Source organism: Vigna angularis, chromosome 3 (assembly GCF_016808095.1).
Source record: "Vigna angularis cultivar LongXiaoDou No.4 chromosome 3, ASM1680809v1, whole genome shotgun sequence".
Lineage (NCBI taxonomy): Eukaryota > Viridiplantae > Streptophyta > Magnoliopsida > Fabales > Fabaceae > Vigna > Vigna angularis.
In genome coordinates, this window is record NC_068972.1 from 16344425 (window position 1) to 16367143 (window position 22719).

The window sequence follows — 22719 nt, forward strand, 5'->3', positions numbered from 1 at the left end:
AAGCAAGAAAAGGAAAGCAAGAAGGAAAGAAACAGGCGCAGAAATCATGAAAAAACTAAAGTTTAAGAATTCCGTAAACTTTATTTTATTTTGTAAAAAAAAGTATAATTTAGAGGCTAAATACTCTTTTCCCTTTCATTTTATTATTATTGTTTAGAATTCCATAACCTTTTCCTAGGTGATGAAGTTTTAAACCTACACTCCCCTTTCTTAAAATATTTCCTTTCAAAAGAAATAAGTTTTTAAAATGTACTCATTGAACCTCTTTATTTAATTTAGGTTGGACCTTTCTTTTTATAATCCTAATTTGGATGAGAAATTTTTTTATTTAAATAAATTATTTCAATTACTTCTAAATATAAAAAATTTTAAATATAAAAATTATTATTTTAAATTTATAACTTCGACGAATAACTTGATGACATATTTACAAAAAAATGTCATTTTAAGCTTATTTAATTTAAGTCATTTTAAACAATCAAATTGTTTTCATAAATTTTTAAAATTTATTTTTTATAAAGATTCAAATAATATATTTTATAATAAAACTTTTTTAAAAATAAAATTTCTCCAAACTTTGAAGTGATAAAATAAAGCTTTGAAGTACTAAACCAACGGAGCAGAGCAAATGTGCCTCGACAAGGATGTTACAAAACAAAGTGTCGTGTATTACTTGCCAAATCAGCACCATTTGAACCCTTTATCAGATTCCTTCACTATTCACAAGTCATGGATCTGAAGCCTCCCTCTGGTATAAATGAGTTGTGTTACCTCAGCATTGAAAACCAAGACAATAAGAGTTCTCCAAAGTTAATTGTCTTCACAGTGATTATTGCAGTCATTGTTATCCAAAACAACACCACAGTGATGGCAGGTAATAGGCAAAAGAAGTCTTCTTCCACTTTCTTCTCTATTTTCAACGTCTTCTCATCTAGGAAGTCCAGAGGAGGCTACTGTGATACTCCTGATTCCAGCCGCAGGGTGTGGCCTAGTGATTATGACAAAGGTAACTGGGGTGTTGCTGAGCCAAATATTGACATGAAAGCCGAAGCTTTCATTGCCAAGTACAAGAAACGTGTTTCAGAATCTGCACTCTATCAACTTGACCCTGCTGCTGATAACGCATAATTTCAAACCATATGTATATTTCTTTGTTTCTCTTCGCTGTGAACCTGTGATTTATCCATTAATGTTGCTTCTACCTTCTACCTGGTAGAAATTATGTCAATAAATAATGAAGATATATATGAATAACTTATTGTATACAACAACTTGTCTAGTTGTTCATATATGGATCACCCAACTATATAGCCTGCTCTTCAGGTGATTTGTAATCTTCCTTCTTATTGTAATATACTGTGGTTTAGAGATAGCATTTGGCTCTTTCACCATGTATTTTTCTGATAATTACCATTACACTTGTGTAGCACTAATGTTTTCTTCCACGATTTCAGTTACACCCCTTGTTTTGTGTATGTGATTAAAAAAGTACATGATAAAACTGTGGAAAGTGTATATGAGTTCATAACTTCTTCCACTTACACTGGCTCTGGTGTTTAATATTTCGCCAGGGCTTCATGCAATTAAGATTTCTCAGAAACTTTAGAGTTTCAACATTCAACAAGTGCATGACATTTGCTTCACTTGTTGAATCTTCAATGTGACGGCAACGTGACTTGGTTATCGTTTGAAATACTCGACTAATATCTGACAGCTTCCTTACAAGAAAAAGCTCAAATTACAACAACATTTTACCCATAGATATTAATCGTCGATAACTTCTCATTATTAATAGAATTATCAATGAATATTTTTATATAAGTTATCGATAGAAATATTTATTAGTAAACTTTATTTTATGAAGTTAAATTAACATTTGGTATTTCCTTCCCCATTTTACTTTCTTTCTCCCGTTTGAAAATCTTCCCAAACGCGAACAGAGAAAGGCGAAACGCAGTGCTGTGATGCTACCGTTGACGTTGTCATGGATGCTTTTGTTGGACAACTTCGTCTCCCGCAGAAATTGAAATGGAAGGGTTCCAGCTAACCGAGAGGAGCGAAACACATATCCCAGCTTCTTCACCTTATCAATTCGAAAAAAGATAGGATTAATGGTTTGTTCTTGATTCACACTTCTTCTTGATTCCAAATCACGAATTTAGAGGGTCATTATAGGAACTTTGATCAAAAGCAGCTAGGAACGCTGTCGCTGGTAACGCCAGCCTTCTTGGTTGTAGTTTGAACTTCTACTAAATATTTTTTGTCTAATAAGATGTTCGGTCCTATAATTGCTCATGCATGTTTGGTCCATTGTACATGCATGTTTATCTGTCACGGGTTTGAGTTCGAAGATACAAAATTCCCCTTTTTATTTTCAGCAAACCTTTTCCCTTATGTACCCAATTATTTGCCTTTTGCCTGAATTTACTCCAAAATAAGGCAAATGTGAATGGGGAAAAAAAAGTTTATATTCCACCTAACAAGAAGCAGACAATCTATTCTCACCATACTCTTTCTAAACAACCCAATAACAATTAATGTTTAATGATAAAACATTCAATTGAATTATATATTCAATAAAAATATTAAACAAGTTATAAACATTTTTAAGGTGATTGTATATCATGGTTGTATAATATGGTTGTCAACATTTACTATTCTGATAACAAAATTTGAATTGAGTAACAATTTAAATGAAAAAATTAGTCAACCAAATTAATTTATTACATCGGAATTAAACTTGTCTATGATTTAACTACTAAACTTTAAATTTATCACCAATTAGCTCGTTATTAAAATATTATAAGATGCACTCCATTGTCATAGTTTATGGACAATGCTTTGGTAACTAATTGGCACAAACTTTAATACAGATTTTATGATTTGAACGTGAGTCGTAACTTTATTTTATCATTTTCCTATATTGAATAAGATACTTTACACCTTTGACCTACATTGTAAGGAGATATATGTAACGAAAATTTTGCATTTGATTTCCCATTATGCCAGAAAATCATAGACTATGATATAGAACTGCCACTCAGAAAATCATAGACTATGATATAGAACTGCCACTCACAAAAGAAAAGTGTTTACATGTTATTTTAAAATTTGTATGTTCCTTTCAAATACTCCAATGTAAATTTATATTGAAGATTCTCACTTCGATATAAATTGTCAGAACCATTAAAAACACACTAAAAACTCTATTTGAGTGGAAGACAAATGTCTGAGCAAGAGAAGCTGGAAATCAGAAAGTGGAAGATAGGTGTGAGCAGTCGAGTGGTCGTTCGGTTTTGGAGGGTAGAAGTAAAACTTAGTTTTTCAAAATTCACGCCACTCTCTACATGCAACCATCTTCTTCAATCTTCTGAAACTCCATTTTTCCCCTCCTTCTCTCTAAAAAGCTCTTACTTATCTCTACAAAATCTCACTCTTTTCTTCTTCTGATCATCAAACAGACCACACCTAAGCATTTCTGGCGTCGAGGACGTTCGTTTGAACCGATCAGTTCCGGGTTCTAAGTTGGTAAGTTCTCTCTTCATTCAGCCGGTTGGTTTCCTGGTACATGCAAACCTAGTTTATGGGTTGCATGAGTCAATCATCTTGTTTTGAGAGTTTCTGGATTTCTGTTTGGTTTAGTTTCTTAAGGCGTGACTGTAGAACGCTAAGGTCTCTAGTAAAGGTGAACCCGTATTCTGAACTGTGAACGTTCGGTCACGCTTAGAGGTAAGGGAAGCTTATATAATTTGATTAAGATTCTTGTTTTGAATGGATATACGTTAGTTGATTTCTGAATGAATATGAAGTATGATTGTTGATATGTTTTGACTGTATGAAGTGTGAATATTTACTATGATATGGATGTATGAATGTATGAAGATAGATGTTGAGAAATGTATTGATAAGATTATGAATTCTAAGTCTAGAGTTTTATGTGAAAATTGATGTTCGTCACTGAAGATCTTTGACCGTTGGGTTTTCCTGTGGACTCAGTTGGAACTAGATTCTTTCATTTGGAAAGAATTCCAGTTGAGGACCGAGCGTCTTCGTTCTGTAATATCTGTATATAAGCGTTCAACCAAGGATATTCGTTCCTTGGTGTTTGATGGTAAACTTAAGTATATCTATATGTATTTGTATATTTCGTTCGTTCCTGAACACTATTTAAATGGTATCTTATTATATTTATCAAGCCTTTCTTCTATAAGTTAGTAGTGCTCGGTCTTACACCAGACACTCGTTCTTGTTTCCGTAATCTATCTTTATAATAAGAGCGTTCGTCCAAACTCCATAGAGTTCGCTCTCTACAGTGCTCAGTCTTCAACTGACATTCGGTTTCCTTGAGGTTTAGCTCATTAAGAAGCTAAGTATTTATTGGCGATCGGTTTCTTCATATGATTCCGTCAAGTACTATTATTTGGTGTCCTACAATACCTGTCTCAATTGGTTTCGGCCTAGAGTCCTAGTACTCGGCCTAGGCTTTACGGTGTTCGGTTTGAACTCTCAAGAGTCAATTCATTAAATTGGCTCACTTGGTAAATAACATTCGATTATATTAGTCTCTGAGAAGTATTATTATATTCGGTCATTTTCACAACTAGTGAGTAACTCTCTCAATTTGATTATGTTTGAGTTGGAGACATCTCGGTCTCACTCCAAGTGTTCGGTCTTGTTCTAGATTAAAAACTAACGTGCGTATTTGGTATCCTAAGCGATCATTATTCAAATTGGTTCAGTTGAGGTTTTAATAATGAAAGATGATAGAATACGATATGGATGAAATGACTTTGGTTATGGAAGAGTGTTCCGGGGAGGAATATCTCATGAATTGATATTGGAATGATAAAGTATGAATGTGGACACGCTAAGCTGGCGGTTCATCCTGATATTCCGTGATTACTCGTTTCTCACGTAGAGAAGGGTAAGTCATGTGTGGGAATGACAGGAGGTCCTCGTCCTTATGGTTAATTTGGACGGAACGGACTAACCTCGGGTAGCAGCTGTTGAGGGTATCCCAGTTACTACATCACCCGGGTGCACGAACGTCGTAGCTACACATAATTCATACAGTCTGGACAGACAGAGTCTAGTATTAGGCTTTGCATGAAAGAGTTAATGAGTTATCTTGTTTAAATTGATTGAGTGAGATATATGTTGATAATTGAATTAAATTACATAAGCTTACCCTATTTCCTGTCTTGTCCGTTTTGTACGTTCGGTGGTCGTCCTTCTGTTGCAATGATCATCCGTGTGGATGTGAGCAGAAGGAGAAGCTTTGCTGGAAGAGGCGCTGGAAGAAGAAAGTTTGGTCGAGGTAGAAGTTAAAACCGAACAGTAGAGCCGTTCGGTCAGTAGTTAGTTTCTTTGTGTGATAATCGTTCAGTCATCTATTGTTTTCTTCTTTTGTATGACCGTTCAGTACGTCTTTTGTAAACCGTTCGATCTAGATTGCATATTTGTACAGTTTTAATTTCCCCGTTATCTTGTAAGGTCATTCCACCATAAGCGTACATCTCATCTTTTGTAAGACTGATCTGAAATATTATTAATATGTGATTATTCCCTTATATAGTTTTTATACTGTATTTTTGGAATGTTACATAAATTTACGTCAAAAATTATTCAGTTCAAAATTTACGTCATTTAATATATTATTACATTCATACATAAAACTATCATACCCTTTAATTCAAAGTTTTCCAAGTTTGCACATAATTCACAATATATATTGAATTACTAAATTAAAATCATAAACTAGGTCCAATTTATTAAACTCTTGTAAAAATATATATTTTATTTCTTTTATATTTAACAAAACATAGCATATGAAAAATTAAGACTTTATAATTAAGAATTAAAGATTTCGTATAAAAAATAATGAGCAACGCATTAAAGAATTAAAAATTTTACACTTCCTCTTCAAGTTTTCTTGATTTTAACACTATTTTTTTCCATCATTTTCAAAATTTTCTTATATTTCATCTAATAAATTAAATAATTAAAATTTTTAACTCAGTATTACCTTGTAATTACATTAAATTTTTTTTTATCTCCCATGTGTTCAATCCGAGATAGTAGGTGGGTTAATTCCAACCTTTTTTATTCATATTAAAAATATTTTTATTTTATACTGAACGTTAAAATAAAATTTGGAAGTGTTTTTACAATTCTAATTTTAGTGAAGAGACTTTTTTGAAGGAAAAAGTAAAATAACTTTTATGTTTATTAGTATCTTTTGAATAAACACTAAAAATTTTTTTTTAACAAGGTTATTTAAGAGAGGTTCTAATAACCTTCAGAAAGAAACATGTGTATGGAAGTTTTCTAAACCCTTGATAAGTATCAAGGGTTTTTTTTTTAATCAAACCCCAACTAGAGTAGGTAGAATTTTGATTTCTATTTCTTTTAACATTTCCTCTGTTATCTCTACTGTGTTGTTTGTATTATTTGATATTAAAATTAGACTTTGTTTTTTTCTCCTTCTATGAATGTTATACACAAATCATAAATAACAAAATTTTAAAATCTTTGTCTTTTATAATTTTTTATTTGTTTCAAGATATACGTATTTGAAAAAAAAAATGCAACAAACATAATGGGGTTTAAAACTCTAAGAAAAAATATTGAAATCATATTGGTAACATAATGGGATTCTAAGATAGTAACTGGAGTTTCCCAAATCCTAAGAAGTAACTAGGGTTTTTATAAACCTCATATAAGTAACTAGGGTTTCAAACCAGGCAGTAGCTTTATTTTGATTTTAAAATAAAGATAACTTATATCTTTCTTTTATTTTGATTTTAAAATTCATATTTTAATTTACATATTCAAAATTACGCTCTTTTATTTACAACTTTATTAAAATAGATTTTTAATATTTTCAAAGTTCAATAATTAAAAATAATTTTATACATATTTATGATTTGAAAATATTTATTTTTAACAATAATATAAACTATACATTAAAAATATATGTTTATTGTAACTTGGGAATTACATAAAAAAAATATTGGTACATAGAAAAGTAGTGATATATATTAGGGTGTGAAAATGCAAAAATAGATAGGGTTTGAAGATTCGTTCCATAATATAATCATTTAACAAGAGGGAGGTATAAAAATGATGGTGGATGTGACATAAAATGAAGTTAAAAGTAAGAAGTAGCTTATTAGTGTTGAAACATTATTAATTGATTCGAGTGGCTTTAGCATAAACATTCTGCAGAAGGCCTTTACGTCTGTGGTGTTTAAGCTCTCTCTTTGGCTACCTTCCATCGACTCATTGATCCTCAAACATCAATCTTTACGGCACAACATGTGCCATGCACCCTCCAAAGTGAACAAAGACAAGTAAACATCATAGAATTTCAAAACAAAGAGAATCCATGAAATAACCCTCAGTTTTTAGAGATTCCTCCTTGCCTTGTCTTGTCTTCTTTTTCTTTCTTTTGCGATTCAGAACCAAAAAAGAGAAACCCTTCAGCAGTCATATATGCCAGCCAGCTAGCTTGCTTAAAGTTACTCATACATCCACTCTTATATGTGAATCTTTTTTCTTACAAATTTACTGGATCCAATGCTGCCCATCTATATTTGTGAAGGTTATTCCTCTTTCTTTGGATATCATAGGAATTCCATTTGATGGTTCGTGTCTTTCCTAACCCATTCTTTTTGCTTTATAGACCCTCCAACCCGAATCAACCCTTTCTAGCTCGCTGTTCATCATTTCTTTTCAAATTAATTATTGAAAAATTACTATATATAGCAATCTCTTATTAAGTCCTGATACACACCATTTACTTTACTGTATAATAATTTGAGATATTTTGATCTAATCATCTACATAGAAAAAAAGTTACTTACTTATATGTATATAAGTGTGAGGGAGTCTAACATTTGACTGAGAAAGTTAAATACTGTTTTGAATTCAACATGGTGTGAATCTTTTTATGTGAATTGGGTTTGAGTTACATTAATGTAATCTCACTATTGAAGTGATGTTAATGGAGAATAATGCATATATCAAGTTAAATTGATCTGGAATAAGCATCTCAGAAGATAACTGAAAATCTAAAATTGCTGCTGCTATGATATTTGTGACAGTCACAGTGGTCCAAAGAGTAAATATATTAATTCTTCTCCTTGAATTATTCACAACTCACTTACCACAGGAGCTTTGGCATATTCCATTCAAATGCAAAGGCAAATTCTGAACTGCTGGAAGTCAATGCAGAAGAAGAGTGAGTCAAAGACATCTTCATGTTTCTAATACCTATATCAGTATATAAGGAAGGGCAAAGGGTAACGTGAAATTATCTTCCCATCAAAGAATCAGTAATAGCTCATGTTTGTGGTCAAAAGTAAGCAAGAACAATCCCACAATCTTCATTGATCCAAATATAAATTTACTTTACGATGGAACAAAATAAGCACCTTCTCTATTATTACCTCTTTACTGTTTCTAAGAATCATGTTGAATTGACCCTTTAGCAGGAAACTTTTACCTTGAATTCAAGCCCGCCATAAAAGACTTGTGTGTTCAAACCTACGCTTAAGTACTCATCATTGGCTCGTTTTGACATTTTTTTAGCAAAAATGTGTTCTGAAAAACTTGTAGGATTATTTCATTGTAATTTTATTAATAGGAAAAAAAATGGGTGGTTTTGTGAAATTTGAGCAGTAAAAGTGTTTCTTTGAGAAATTAAAGTTGTGCAGAAAAAGTGATGGAATTTGTGTCCAAGTCTTTTCGAAATGGACTGATGAATATACAAATTTCCCTGTAATGGTCGATATAAATGAATAGCTTTCACTCCTTTTATTCCTTCAACACAGGAGAATCGTGTTCTGGCGTGAAAGATTTCTCCCAAACTTAAAGGAAAAAGGGTGCATGTACATAATGGTTGATGCACACCGAATGGTGCACATAGAGATTCACAATCTCAAATGTCACAGTGAAGACACTTGTATATTGTTCAAGTCAATTCAACTACATATGTGCATGTGTGAAGTGTGTGTTCACACATATATACCATTAATCTGAAGCCTTTCATTTTATGTTTGTTCGACTCACGAATAAATAAAGCAGCACACTGTTGCAAGAAAGAATGGCTAAACATGATTTTTCTATCAACAACACATTTCCAGAATTCTAATCAAATTTAATTTCAATGGTCATTACCATTGAAAAAGGAAAAACCTTTTATCTGGGGCATCATATATATTGCATTCAAGCATATCTTCAACCTATTGAAATGTTTCACACAACAGGAGGTGGATGGAACGTTTCATTCAATACATATTAAAGTTTGAATTTTTCATAAATATATAGGTTATAGAGTTATGGGTTTCAGTTCTAGGGCTAGCATTTTTCAAAGATCGGATTTCTAAGTTTTTAGTGCTGTGAATTGATTTGATGTCTCATGATCTGATTCCATGTGATATTTTGAGATATTGTTTGATTTAAGAGATTTTGGTATTGAAATGACTACTTTATGTTGTTAAGATTAGTTAATAATATAGTATTTCTTCAGATTTAGGTGCTACTGCTGATGAATATGGAATTTAAAATCTTATTAATTTAAAAAATTATTTCAAATTAGTTGCAAGCTATCTTAAATATATAATTCATTAATATTTATTAATAACAACAAATTTTGTACAAGTTACAAACAAAATTTTAATTTATTATAATCAGATTTTATTGTTCCTTCACAGAATTATAGTAATCCTCTAAATAAATAAACAACACTTATTTACTTCATTTAAAAGTCTTGATGAAATACAATAAGATTTATTATAAGAAAATGTTTTAAAATCCCTCGAAATCATAACCTAATACATATAAAACATTAATTATTAAATAAAATAAATATTTTTAATTGACTAAATAGTTTATCTGTATAGCACATAAAATAATAATTTTTAATCAAAATACCTATGAGCAAATGATAAAGTTTTATAAGGATATAATTGACTTTAATTAACCTTTTTAAGCAAGTCAATGATAAATGAAAAAATTTTAATTTTAAATGGTTAAAATACATTGAAAGAATACATTAATGTGGGTTCTTATTTTTATTAAATTAACATACAATATCTAAATTAAACTATTTTCAGTTTCTTAGAAATTTAGATTTGGTCCATAGGATTTTTGTTAAAGGGCATAGAATTTGTTTTTGGTAAAGTTTTTCATATATAATTGTAGAAATAGGAAAAATAAAAATGAAAATTGAAAGATGTTTTTCAAAAAATAAAATTACATTATTTCTTAAAAAAATTATTTCAAAAATATTAATGATTTTTTATAAACTACCTTATATATAAGTTAAAATTAATTTATAAAACATTATGCATTATTTTCTTTTGAAAATTTGATTTTGGATGGTCGCTGAGAAGGACCTTGGCCCCCAAATTTATTTGTATATAATTTCTTTTAATATATTTATATATTTGGTATCTTAAAAAAATTATATATTAATATAAAAAATTTATATTTCTAAAATATTTGTCGAAAATTTGTCACTGGTAATATTTGTAATATTGTACGGATATATTATAGAAAGAAAGAAGTAGAAGATAGTCGATTTTAAAACAAGTTATTTATTCATAAGATTTTGTGATTTGTAGACGATGTTATTTCAATTCAATAAAATCTTATTGTATTTTAAAGTGGCCTAGGAGAAGTCGCAAGTAATTCAACCCTATTCCCGAGATCATCCGCATGCGAAAAGAAAGTTCAAATTTAGTATTTTATTTAATAATTGGGCTTTAGCTAGAATGAGACCAGACCCAATAAGATATGGATCCGACAAAACTTGTGACCCACCTAACCCAGCATATCACTCACGCTAGTCAGTTGTCAGATATAGCCCATGACACACTTAAAAAATAAAACAATAGTATGGAGGATTTTTTAATGAAGGTTGAATTGGGCCTAGCCTCCTTCCCCATGCATCATAGTCCAAAATATGTTCAATTTCTCATCTCTAATTCTCTTAGAAGAGTGGAGAGAACTAACAGAATAATACACAGCTATGAAAAAGGAATTGTTGAACTAGTCACTGTGAATCATGAGGGAGAACATGGACATAATGGCGCTAGGAATTATTAGGGAATTCATATAAAATGTTGGTTCCTATCAGCAGACTCCTTTTTCCACATTAGAAGACAACTGCAAAAGCTCAAGTAGGAGTAAGAGGAAACATTGGGAGATACAACAAATAATATTCAAGCAAAATTGACCAAATGAAAAAATGCTTCAAGCATAATTTCAGTTTCTGTGACACCAGAAGGAGGAAAAAAGTCTAGCATAAATAAGATTTTGTTTAGATGGATGAGTGAACATAAAAGAAAAGCTAATATTTGATCATAATTGGAGTGTCATTTGTCGAGTAGAATATAACAAGTTCTTGCCGAAGATGGTTTGATTTCAAGGAGAAGACCAACAGATGTGTTAAAAAAGTAATTCACATGGAAGATTATTAACTAAAAGAGGTAGGGAAGACTGCAACTTCAGGATGAACAAACAAACCTTTGTTGCCCTAAATTGAATTATCCAAATTTGGTTTCTGATAGTCATTTAATTTATGTAGCAGGACTCACATGGTGGTACAATACTTGATTATGAACAAAATTTCATCCAAATAAGCAGGTATTTAAATTGTAAACAACACATTATTGCAGTGACAACGGTATAAATAACCACATCACCCTGACTGCTGACTGCACAGGTTTGCATTGACCAGCAAACTAACAGTGACTGTAATTGTTGTTATCTGATTTGAGCTTTGACATAATAATTTTAACTCGATTTTAAATTTTATGGAATAGAATAGGTATTTTGCTCCTACATTTCAATCTAAGCTTGCATTAGATTCTTATCGCTTAAAAGTACCAAAATTTAAGCATGGCATCTCTTGTTCTGTGATTAAGAGGAGTAAAATGGTAGAAATTGAAGTGTTTTATTTAAATGTTCTGAAAGACACTACATAGACTCACAATTGAGGTCGTCCATCTTGATTTTAGTTTCCTTCAGAGTGTTCTCAATGAGCTTTTTGAGTTGTTTGAGTTCTTGAACATCAGTCGGGAGGTCTTCACCTTGCATGTAGCTGAACAAGGACAAGATCTTCTCCTTCTCTTGATTCTCCTGACGCAGCTTCTTCAACTGTTCCTGGGCTTTGGCAATCCTCTGAATCAGGAAACTCTCTTGGTTCACATTCTTGCTTTCATCAATAACAGATGCATCCAGATACCTCTGAATCACTTGCTTTGCTCCCTCAGGATCTGGCCAAATCTCTGGCTTAGCTTCAAAAGGACTTGAAATTATTGCGCAGGCTGGGATCCCACACAGAATCGTCAGTTCCCTCACCTTCTTAATGATACCCTTCTTCCTTTTCTTGTACGTCGATTTCCTTGCCGTCACATCACTGATATACGCAAGTTTCACTTTCTGCCTAGTCATGCCTACAATTGCCAAAAAAACCTAGTAACAATTCACAATCTCATTTCATGTAATATCTTCTCTCTAAACCTTATGCTCTTTTTAAAGCCCCATCTCATCTTTTCCAGTTTAAATTCCTGAAATCATTGACATTTTACACCGATTGCATTTGCGCATTGAATTGGAAAATAATTAAAAAATATGCGCCATAAATAGCTACACCTTAATGCATTGCCATATTTAGAGAATATGCAAGATATGGATCTTTTACTAACCCTTGTGCTTTCGCAGAAACAGCAAGAAAGTTTACCAGTCTTCCATCGTTCCATCGGTTCGTTTGCAAGAGAGAGGAAAGAGTAAGAAAATTAAAAAAAGAAATGTGGATCCCACTGCCTCTATTGAGTTCCTTTAGATAGATTAATTCGCATTTCACTTTCCTTGTCCGATACAATAATTCAATTTTCACCAAATTCGCTTTTTTTTTTTCAAATCTTTGCTTAAAGTTAAAATTCTAATATTAAACTTTACCAAAAGTAAACATTTCCCATTTTTTAAATATTTAATAACTAAAAATGGTTCTAGCATAAGATAATAATTAATAATTCCAAATATATTTATATTGGGTAATATTTCAAGATCGAAAAGATAAACATGACGACATTATCCGTGTCAGAACTGAACAAGAGAGATTAATCACAAAAACTAGTCTTAAAAACGATCGAAGAATTGAAATTTTGGTTAAAATCAATAAAAAAAACTAATTGCAGTAGTCAGTAAAATATGCTTAAGACATCATTTTGGCTTTTTAAATATTTAAATATTTAATTTTTTTTATTCAAGTATATATATATAGTTAATATTTTGACTTTTGTATATGTATTAATGTTGAGAATGTATAAAACTATGTATTATTTTTAGTTTCTAGTATATTATATAGTTACAATATTATTCTATGCATTTTTTAAATTATTATTATTACTTTATTAATACTGGTTCAATTATGATGGAATCTTGAATTAATGCATTAACCGTTTGAGTGATGAATCTAGTTTTAAAAATATTGTTTGTAAAATATGATTGATAAATAAGAGACTAATATTATGTTATGAGAAATGGAAAGTAAACTAACAAAACCAGTAGTAGAATTCACCACGCCACTCAAAACTATTTTGATTTGGTATTTTCAATGGGCCAATGCTAGATTGGGTCGTGTGTGGCCCAACTATAAAATGCTTTGACAAATACATATAAAAAATATTAAATTAAGTAAGCAATTATTACTTTTTAGTAAACGTATTTACTATAAAACATGATATATTTACTGAGATTCATACACAGTCACTTTCACTTTCAGAAGCAACAACGTTTTCTCTCTTATTCAATTTTAACTTCAACTTTCTTCTTGGAACAGCGTTTAATTTCAAATTTATTCTTTCGTTCATGTTTAAAACCTTTTTCATTTTTTGTTTATCTTCGTTTAAAATAAGTATACGTATTCATTTCAGTATTGAAACTTCCTTCATCTTCGTTTGCTCTTATATTAAAATATGATTCTCATAATTTCATCTTTTGTTCTTTTCTATGCTCCTAGTCTTCATCAAAACTTGTTAACTAATAGGCAACTATTAGAAAAAGACTCATAATTGTCTATTTTCTTTGAAAGTTTGGCATAAAGAAATGTCATGTTTAAGTTTTTTCATACTAAATGATAATTGGTTATGGCATATACCCTTTGTACATTATCACTTTTTTGGATTAAATTTTTTACTTATCTATTATAAATGTTTCAAAAAGTGTTTGTGAGACGTGTGAAATTGGAAAAAAAACACAAAAAATCTTTTCAAACTAGAAAGTCTTGGAGAATAAGAAATGTACTGGAGATTGTTCATTTAGATTTGTGTATGGTAAAGATACCAACCCATGACTGGTAGTAGGTATTTCAGTACTTTTGTTGATGACTTTAACAAAAAAGCTTGGGTATACTTTTTGAAAGAGAAATTAAAAGCAAGTGATGCCATTAAGTAATTTAAGGCCTTTGTGGAGAAATAAAGTGGTTGCAAGATTAAAGCGTTGAGGACAGATAGAGGCTAAAAATATCTTGCTTGTGCAAATTTCTTTGAACACTATGGGATTCAACATCAACTGACAACTAGATATACTCCTCAATAAAATGAAGCGATAGAAAGAAAGAATACAATCATCGTAGACATGGTGAGATGCATGCTTAAAGCCAAATAATTGCCCAAAGAATATTAGGCAAAAGTTGTTTCTACTGTTGTGTATATTTTGAACATGTGTCCAACAAAGAGTGTTTGTGATAAAACACTAGAAGAAGCTTGGAGGCAAAGAAGGCCCTCAATTCAAAACTCATAATTTTTGGATGTATAACATGTGTCTTTGTACTAGATAAACTCAAAAAGAACCTTGATGTCAAAGGAAAAAAGAACATCTTCATTTGTTATAGTATTAACTCAAAGGCTAAGAAAGTAGTCATCAGTAGATACGTGACATTTAATGAAGAAGGAATGTGGGATTGGTCCTAATAATTCCATAAATTTATGAAGAAGAGAACGATAATGTAGATTCAACACTAAATGAGTCAGAAACATCAAACAGACCATAGAGGCAGACCAAATTAAAGGAGGCATAATACCCAATTTTGTCCCCACTTTGGTTCGGAAATCTCAAGTTAGTCCCTTTATAGAAAAGTGAGTTGAATGGATCCTTACTTGTAATTAATTGACTCTAATGAGTCCCTTCCGTTAAATAGAAGGAAACAGAGTTAGTGGACTGATGATGTGGCAGTGAGGTGTCATTTGCGTGCTTACGTGGTTCAGAAAGCTTCAGGTTCTCCTCTTCTCTCCGCGCCATTCCAACGGGATGAGACCCAGAGTCTCTTTCTTCTCCCTGCAGTTCGCTGGCCTCCCAACCAAAAATGGCCACCGCATTCCAACCGGCATCGATGCCATCTCCGACACCCACGGACGACCATCGTCGGACGCCGCTCCAGCCCCTCCTTCTCGCGTGCGAGGGAGGACCTCGCTTTTCACGTACGCCCCAGATCTGCTCCGAATCCATCCTTGCCGCGCCTCGATTCAGCCACCGCGGACGGATCCCACGCCGCCGCACGTCACCAGGACCCAGATGGCTGCGACGCTTCTTCTCTCTCCGCTCGCGGCCCAGATTCACCGCTGCCCTCGCCGGAGCTTGCTTCTCCACCGACGCCACCACTCCCTTTTTTTCTTTCCCTCTTCTAAGAAGGGTTCTTTCATCTCCAGCATCACCACCGAACATTTTCCCCTCTCTTTTTACTCATTCATTTTTTTTCTGAACCACGTTGCTTAGGTTTTACTCGATTATTACATTCTTTAATTTATTTTAATTCTCTTTTGTGGTGATGATGGGGCTGGGAAGAATTGAGAGATGATGGGGGGTTGGAGGAATTGGTTGGAGAAGATGAAGAAGGTGGTGGTGATAAAATACCACCAAGAACAAGAGGCACTGCAACAGGGGAAGCATTTGGAGAAGGGTTGGTTGAAGCCATCACGACACAAATCTTCCCTCAAAAGCAAAATGTACTAGTTAAACACTTCCATCACCATTCCTCTGATACTTTCTCAAACCACCATCACTCCAAATTCCTATGCTTTCCAGAAACAAACTCGACACAGCACCCCAGATCAAGCATCAACAAAAAATTTCAATTTTCAGATCAACCCTTCTACAAGCAATGCTCGAATTTCTTCAGAGAAAAAAAAAACACAACCACCATGACCCAATCCCTTAAAAAAAAACACTTAACTTTGGCAAAGAGCAAAAAGTCAATACCCACAAACAACTTTCAAGAAAGCTAATACTTTAGTGAGGTACAACTGCCACATCATCAAAGACAACTGTCACATCATCAGTCCACTAACTCCGTTTCCTTCTATTTAACGGAAGGGACTCATTAGAGTCAATTAATTATAAGTAAGGATCCATTCAACTCACTTTTCTATAAAGGGACTAACTTGAGATTTCCGAACCAAAGTGGGGACAAAATTGGGTATTATGCCATTAAAGGACTATGTTGTGGGAGATGACAATGATCCATCTAATGAAGAAATTATCAATTTTTCTTTATTTTCAGATTGTGAACTTGTAATATATAAAGAAGCTTCAAATAATCAACATTGGAAGAAAGCGATGAATGAAAAAATGCATGTCATTTAGAAGAGTCAAACATGGAAGCTGATAGATTTACCAACAAACAAAAGGTCAATTAGAGTAAAGTAGGTATACAAAACTAAGTACAAATCCAATGGAGAAATTGATTGCTTCAAAGTAAGGTTAGCGGTAAAAGGATATAAACAAAAATCAAGTATTGATTATTTTAAAATATTTGCTATTATGGTAATATTAGATACAATTTATATGATTATCTCTCTATTAACTCAAAATAATTGAAAAATTCATCAAATAGATGTTAAGTCTGCTTTCCTGAAGGTATTTTGGAAGAAGAAATGTATCTTGAACAACCTACAGGAAATTGAAGGCAAAAAAGATAAAGTTTATAAATTAAATAAGGCATTGTATGGCTTAAAAATACCCTTTAATTGTTTCATCTTTTAACCCTTTCTTTGTTTTACAATAAAGAGAAAAAAGATTTTTCTTGACGAAGTTATGGAACCTGGATATCTGCTCTACTTATGAAATGAGACTTTCTCTCTCTTTTTCTTTCTTAGACATAACTCCAATATAATGACGATGAACTTTTTCTGCTTGCTTTGTCTATCAAATTATTCCTTGGCTGAAAATTTTGGATGTTTTATGACTATATCTATTGAATAATTAAGGTTGTGCTTGCTTGTCAGAGAAGGTAGAAAATGAGGGAAGTGAAAATGAGACGAGATTGAAATGCTTTGATTTGATATGTAGTTGGGTTGGGATGAGTCTGGAAAGGTCTTTTATGCTTACTTTTGTGTTGTGGGGGGATTTGCACATGTGTGTCTTGAGGAGGATATGCTCCATTTTTGGATGGCTAGGTGGAATATTAGTGATGGTTTTTATTTTCAGTTACATGTTAGGTGGACAGGACAAAAGTAGGTTATGAATAATTTTCTGCCGACATTCATCCTATGGAACAAACAAAACTTGTATGACTACTGTGAAATTGTGTTGCACTGTGGTTTCAATTGCTCCAAACATATGCTGGACAAAACAAATTAAACATGATTTTTGTTCCAATGTTTTATAGCCTCCTAAGTATTTATCTATTCATTTGCTTTGCAACCAAAACAAGTAAATCTCGTGTTATACGCCATTCCCTTTTGTCAAATATAGATGGCATGCTGTTGCTTTGCGGACTTGGGATGCCCAGCATGAAACACCTGGGATTTGTAGGATGGCCTTTGATGGATTTTGTTCTTATTGCCCATTAAGCTTTTGATAATATTACTCTTTGAATTTATATGATCCAATGTTTTTATGTTTTTAGTTCAGATTATCAAGAATATACATTAACGAAACACATGTAAATCTTTTGGGAAACTATACCTTAATTTTGATTTTATTATTTTAAAGATTTGGTAAAGTTGTCAAAGAGTTAACTATGAAGTCTTATGGTGATTTCATAATAGATTTTTATTAGTTTGTTTAGTACACCTACCATTACTGGATTTTGCTCAACAAACAATGTAGATCAAGATTTGTGGTTTGCCTTCAAGTTTGTAGGTTTCTAAAAGTAATCCTTTCATTGGTTTTTTGTGGTCTGTACATGTAGGATAGTGACAGCGAATAATTTTTGTTTTCTTATTACATGTGGTGATTGAATATATGCCAAACCAAACATGCATTGATATTACAATGTTATCATTTTAGGTTTTTCCAATTTTCCAATTTTCCTGACTGCAGATAATTAGGTGCCGCTAAGCATAATTTGTAGTTGCACAAACACACATATACTCATACATGCTTTTAAAGTTCTCTAGCTCCCCTGATTTAAATGTGTTGAACTGCCGCTATACATGATTACTATTTAAAAAGTTGTACGCATACCAAAGGAGTATGAAGGACTTCCCGCACAATTGAGAACTTCTCAGGTACGTGTCAGATTTCCCGAACTCTCCTTTTTCCATGATTTAATGAACTGTCACTAAAGATTTTGGAAATGTAGTTTGATACGTTAGTCATTGCCTGATTTTATAAACGCCTTGTCCCAAGTGTCTCTGTTTGCCACTTTCCAATTGTTAGATTAATTGTATTAAAATAAGTTGTTGTTCCAATTAGGCCGCTAAATCTGTTATGTTTGTCACGCCAACAAGTTATTTTACTACGATAATGTGATATGGACCACGTACGAAAGATGGTCAAATTCTTAGTAGATAAGATTGTATTACTGAAGTTGTCGTATCACCATGGTTTAAATAACTAAAGTAGAGATGACCTGTACAATAGTTATTAGGTTTGAGTAGAAAAAAACAACTCATTTCCTAACACCTAAATAACAGAACTTGTGACATTTGTTTCTACAATATGCACATTCATATTTTTTAGAATTGCACATTGGAGAATTCCAAAGGAACCACATTCCACAACACTTTCATGGCTCCCCTTGTTGATGGCTTTCCCGGTTGGTGGCAAAAAACAATGCCACTGGGGTAGCAGCTTGTATCATAGCAGAGGCTAAACCATGTTGAGGCATGAAAGAGTAAGATGAAAATTACTATCATTCTTTATTGACAAAAACAAATTAATAATTATAGCTGCCAGAGAAGGATCCATGCTCAACCCCTATAAACTAGCGAATCAAGAGTGTAAAAGAAGGGTTGACAGAAAGAGTACAAAATAAGGAAATCCTTCATGAATTTCCTTTACTTGTTTCTTTCCTGCTCAACTTCTCAAGAGACTCCAGACAAATTTATCATCGTTTCTGCTACTATTTATGTTTAAACGTATTAAATAAAAATTAAACTGTTAGCACTGAATTATGTACTTATTTATCAAGGACATAATGATATTGAATTTGATTCTTTCGTAATATCATTGGACGATGATATTATTAGGCGAGATAATTATCGTTAACTTTTTTTTTCTTTGTCTTAAAGATAAGACTGAATATGTGCAAAGGGCTCAATAATACAAGAACCTTGTCCCCATCGAACAGATGAATGACATCGACAGAACACCTTTACCTGTTTAACATAAAGTCAAAAGCGTTCTCACAAATCTAACCAGTATGTAATAAGAAAAAATTTCAATTTATTCATTTGAAAGTCAAGAATAGCACAATTTACATTACATACTTGAACAAGACCATTGGTACAAATCAAATTGTGTATTTCGAATCGATTAACACTAGAGACTACATACAAGCTACACACTCCACTCTCGCTTAAGCTAAAAACAAAGGAATTTTAGAAACAGAGCATAAAAAAAATTATGACATTGACAATGATGTAGTAAAGAAACACTAATATCTGAGTTGAATGACAGAAACGCTCATAACATTTGTTTATTGCCTTCCTGCCAAAAGAAACATCATTTCATCAGTGAAATTAGAAGGTCCACCATAAAAGTAAAGCTACTCAAAGCTAAACCCAGTAACCCACTTCAAATTCCTTTAGTTACAATTATTATCAGGAGAAATTAGCATAAAAGTAGTGCGAGGTGTAACAACATGCCCTTCTCTGTATAAACTTCTCTCTTCATTCTTAATTACAACTAGTTACTTCTGAATGAATATTTTGTGCTTTCTTTCTCTATAAAGGAAAGAAGGAAAAAAAAAAAAGATATGGGTTTCGTCTTAATGTGACTGAGTAGAACAGGGTACTAGAGACCGCTGCCAGAAGCCCAAAAATTTACAACAGCCAAATTATTTCAAACCCAAATTCCTTGAAGTAAATTAAATGTTTACTTTACAAGAGAAAAAGATAATCCCATGGCTTTAACAAAATGAGAATCTTCCATGTAAAAGGATCACTTACAAAAGTTAAAGTATGATCACTTGGTTATGGCATAGACAGCATAGATAATTCCAGGTATATAACCAAAAAGGGTTAGCACCAAACAAATCCAGAACTCCACCTGCACCAACAAACCGTCAACCATGTATTGTATTAGCCACACTCTAAATTCCCTAACACGAAACAAAAAGTAATAACCAAAATTTCTTGAAAAATCTTTGTGCAAAGAAAAAACATGTAAAATTTATGAATACCTTGCAGCCATATTTGAGAAAGACTCCAAGAGGAGGCAAGATGATAGCAAGAAGGATGTCTATGCATGTAGCTGTACCGTCACCTGCCATTTTTGCTCTCTGGATTTCCTTAACTTAAAAAGCTTTTCTTTGTGAAGTTGCAACTCACAAAAAAATAGAGAGGAACAATTCTGATTAGAACGAAACACTGAAAACCTTTAACAGCCTAATTTGTGAGTTGAGACGAAACCCAAGAATTCTGCATGCTTATTTATAAGCCACGTACACACAGCCACGGATTCACGTGGCATCTTTTCATTGGACCTAAGAACGCGGTTGCTTCACCTCACGTAAATCCCGTGTGCCGTTATGCTGCTAAACGTCATACTAAGGAACTATTCTTTTAAATAAAAATATCTTAGGGTTCCCTCAACTAAAGTTCTCATGAATCCATGTTCTTTTAATTGGTTAATTATATTAAAAAAGAAAAATTACTTAGCAGACAAAATAATTTCAATGATGTTATTTAATGATGTTATTTAATGATGTCTACATTTTTGGGGGGGGGGGGGGGGGGGAAACGGGTGAATTAAAATAGACGGTAACGTTAAGTTTGGATTAGAAGGAGAATGGGACATGCCAGATGTAAGGTTGGCATCATGCAACAGAGGACAGAGAGGAGTGTTTCGGGTGCCACGTGGGGGATATAGTAAGTAACTGAAAATACTAACACACGCAATCAAAGTCAAACGACAGAGTGTGAAAGCTGAAAACATCGACGGCTAGTAGGTTGCCACGCTAAAGAGAAGCAACGGCGCTGATGAAGGCAAGCTTTATGGGGTTCCATGTTACAACCGACCTCTCATGTGTGCCACACCCCTTTATCTTTTTTTCTTCTTCTTCATTTAAAGAGGAATAGGTTCTTTTTCTTGTAAGAGAATACAGGTCATATTTTACTTGTTAAATAAATAGAGAGAGAGAGTTACAGTAAAACTTATTTAGATTACATTTTCAATATTTTTTTATAAAATAAAAATTTAATATATTCAATATTAGAAATTTATTATATTATTTTAACAATTATCTTTACCAAAGTTTATTGTTTATAAATACGATATAAAATTTATATATTTTTAAATATCATATTACTCGTTAAAATTAAGTGATTTCACACATTTTAAAATTGTATGAATATTTATATACCTAACCTGGTTGATAAAAATATATATGAAATTCAATAATTGAATTGATTTTATATATATATATATATATACACTAAGTTTTCGGATTTAAATTGTATTTTTTTATATCTGTAGTTATAATTTATTTTTTCTATTTACATTGAAAGAATTAAGTTAGAATCTGCTTCTGAGTAAATTCATTTAAGAATGTAGAAAGTGATAATTATTTTTTAATTAATCTTAGTAAATAAACTCTTTTAGATATATTCAATTACAGGTATGTCATTTTGATTTCGATTATTTTGATGTAAGTATCCGAATGTCCATCGTGATTAGGCAAAGTGGTGGACCTCCCCTTTAAACATAATGGAATCAAATCATGTGTAAATAAAAAGCACGAATTCAACTTTAATAAATTATTATATTGTCATTAAATCTATATTACCTGTTATTTAAAAAGCTATTATATTCGTATTTCACAATCAACTTTTATTTGGATTTTTTTTCAATCCGACTTATCTTAAAGCATAATAAAAAAAACATTTTCAGTACACAATAAAATTAATAAATATATCATACATATTAATTTGTGATGGATCCATATTCGTAAATTATTTTTTTCTTCCTAAAATTATTAGGTTAAGTAAAAAAATATGAAAACAAAATTATAATAAACAAATATTTATTTTAGGATGAGAATAAAGATGCTGATTGATGTGTAATGTGTATAAGTGAGATCTGAGAGAAGAGCACCACGTGCTGTGTATGCCGTCTTCGCATTCATGTAAACCCCACGTGGCCTCATCATTTTCTTTCATTTTCAGATTAACTTTTATTTCTTTCAATTTATAATTTTCTTCTTCTAATCACAATCGGTGTTGTGAAATAAATGTAACAGTCGCAAAATGTTTTCCTTGTTAA

The 22719-nt window shown here is 32.1% G+C and overlaps 3 protein-coding genes across 4 annotated transcripts; 1 reads left to right on the forward strand and 2 right to left on the reverse strand.

Annotated features, from left to right (window-relative positions):
* Positions 1-745: 745 nt before the first annotated feature.
* LOC108325733 (uncharacterized) lies at positions 746-1356 on the forward strand. Its single transcript, XM_017558827.2, has one exon. The coding sequence runs from the start codon at positions 868-870 to the stop codon at positions 1126-1128; it is 261 nt and encodes an 86-aa protein (XP_017414316.1). The 5' UTR covers positions 746-867; the 3' UTR covers positions 1129-1356.
* A 9590-nt stretch (positions 1357-10946) lies between these two features.
* LOC108325536 (agamous-like MADS-box protein AGL80) lies at positions 10947-12814 on the reverse strand. 2 transcript variants are annotated; one of them, XM_052874900.1, is made up of 3 exons: positions 12717-12814; positions 12000-12464; positions 10947-11172 (listed from the first exon to the last, which is right to left on the reverse strand). In XM_052874900.1, the coding sequence occupies exons 2-3, from the start codon at positions 12460-12462 to the stop codon at positions 11162-11164; spliced, it is 474 nt and encodes a 157-aa protein (XP_052730860.1). In that variant the 5' UTR covers positions 12463-12464; positions 12717-12814; the 3' UTR covers positions 10947-11161. The 2 variants fall into 2 exon arrangements, with proteins under 2 accessions (XP_052730860.1, XP_017414113.1); XM_017558624.2 differs by lacking the exon at positions 10947-11172 and having other exon boundaries at positions 11886-12464.
* A 6846-nt stretch (positions 12815-19660) lies between these two features.
* On the reverse strand, positions 19661-20865 carry LOC108325314 (hydrophobic protein RCI2B). The gene is made up of 3 exons (XM_017558372.2): positions 20639-20865; positions 20406-20505; positions 19661-19944 (listed from the first exon to the last, which is right to left on the reverse strand). Exons 1-2 carry the CDS (start codon positions 20726-20728, stop codon positions 20422-20424), a joined length of 174 nt encoding a protein of 57 aa, XP_017413861.1. The 5' UTR covers positions 20729-20865; the 3' UTR covers positions 19661-19944; positions 20406-20421.
* Between the last annotated feature and the right edge of the window lie 1854 nt (positions 20866-22719).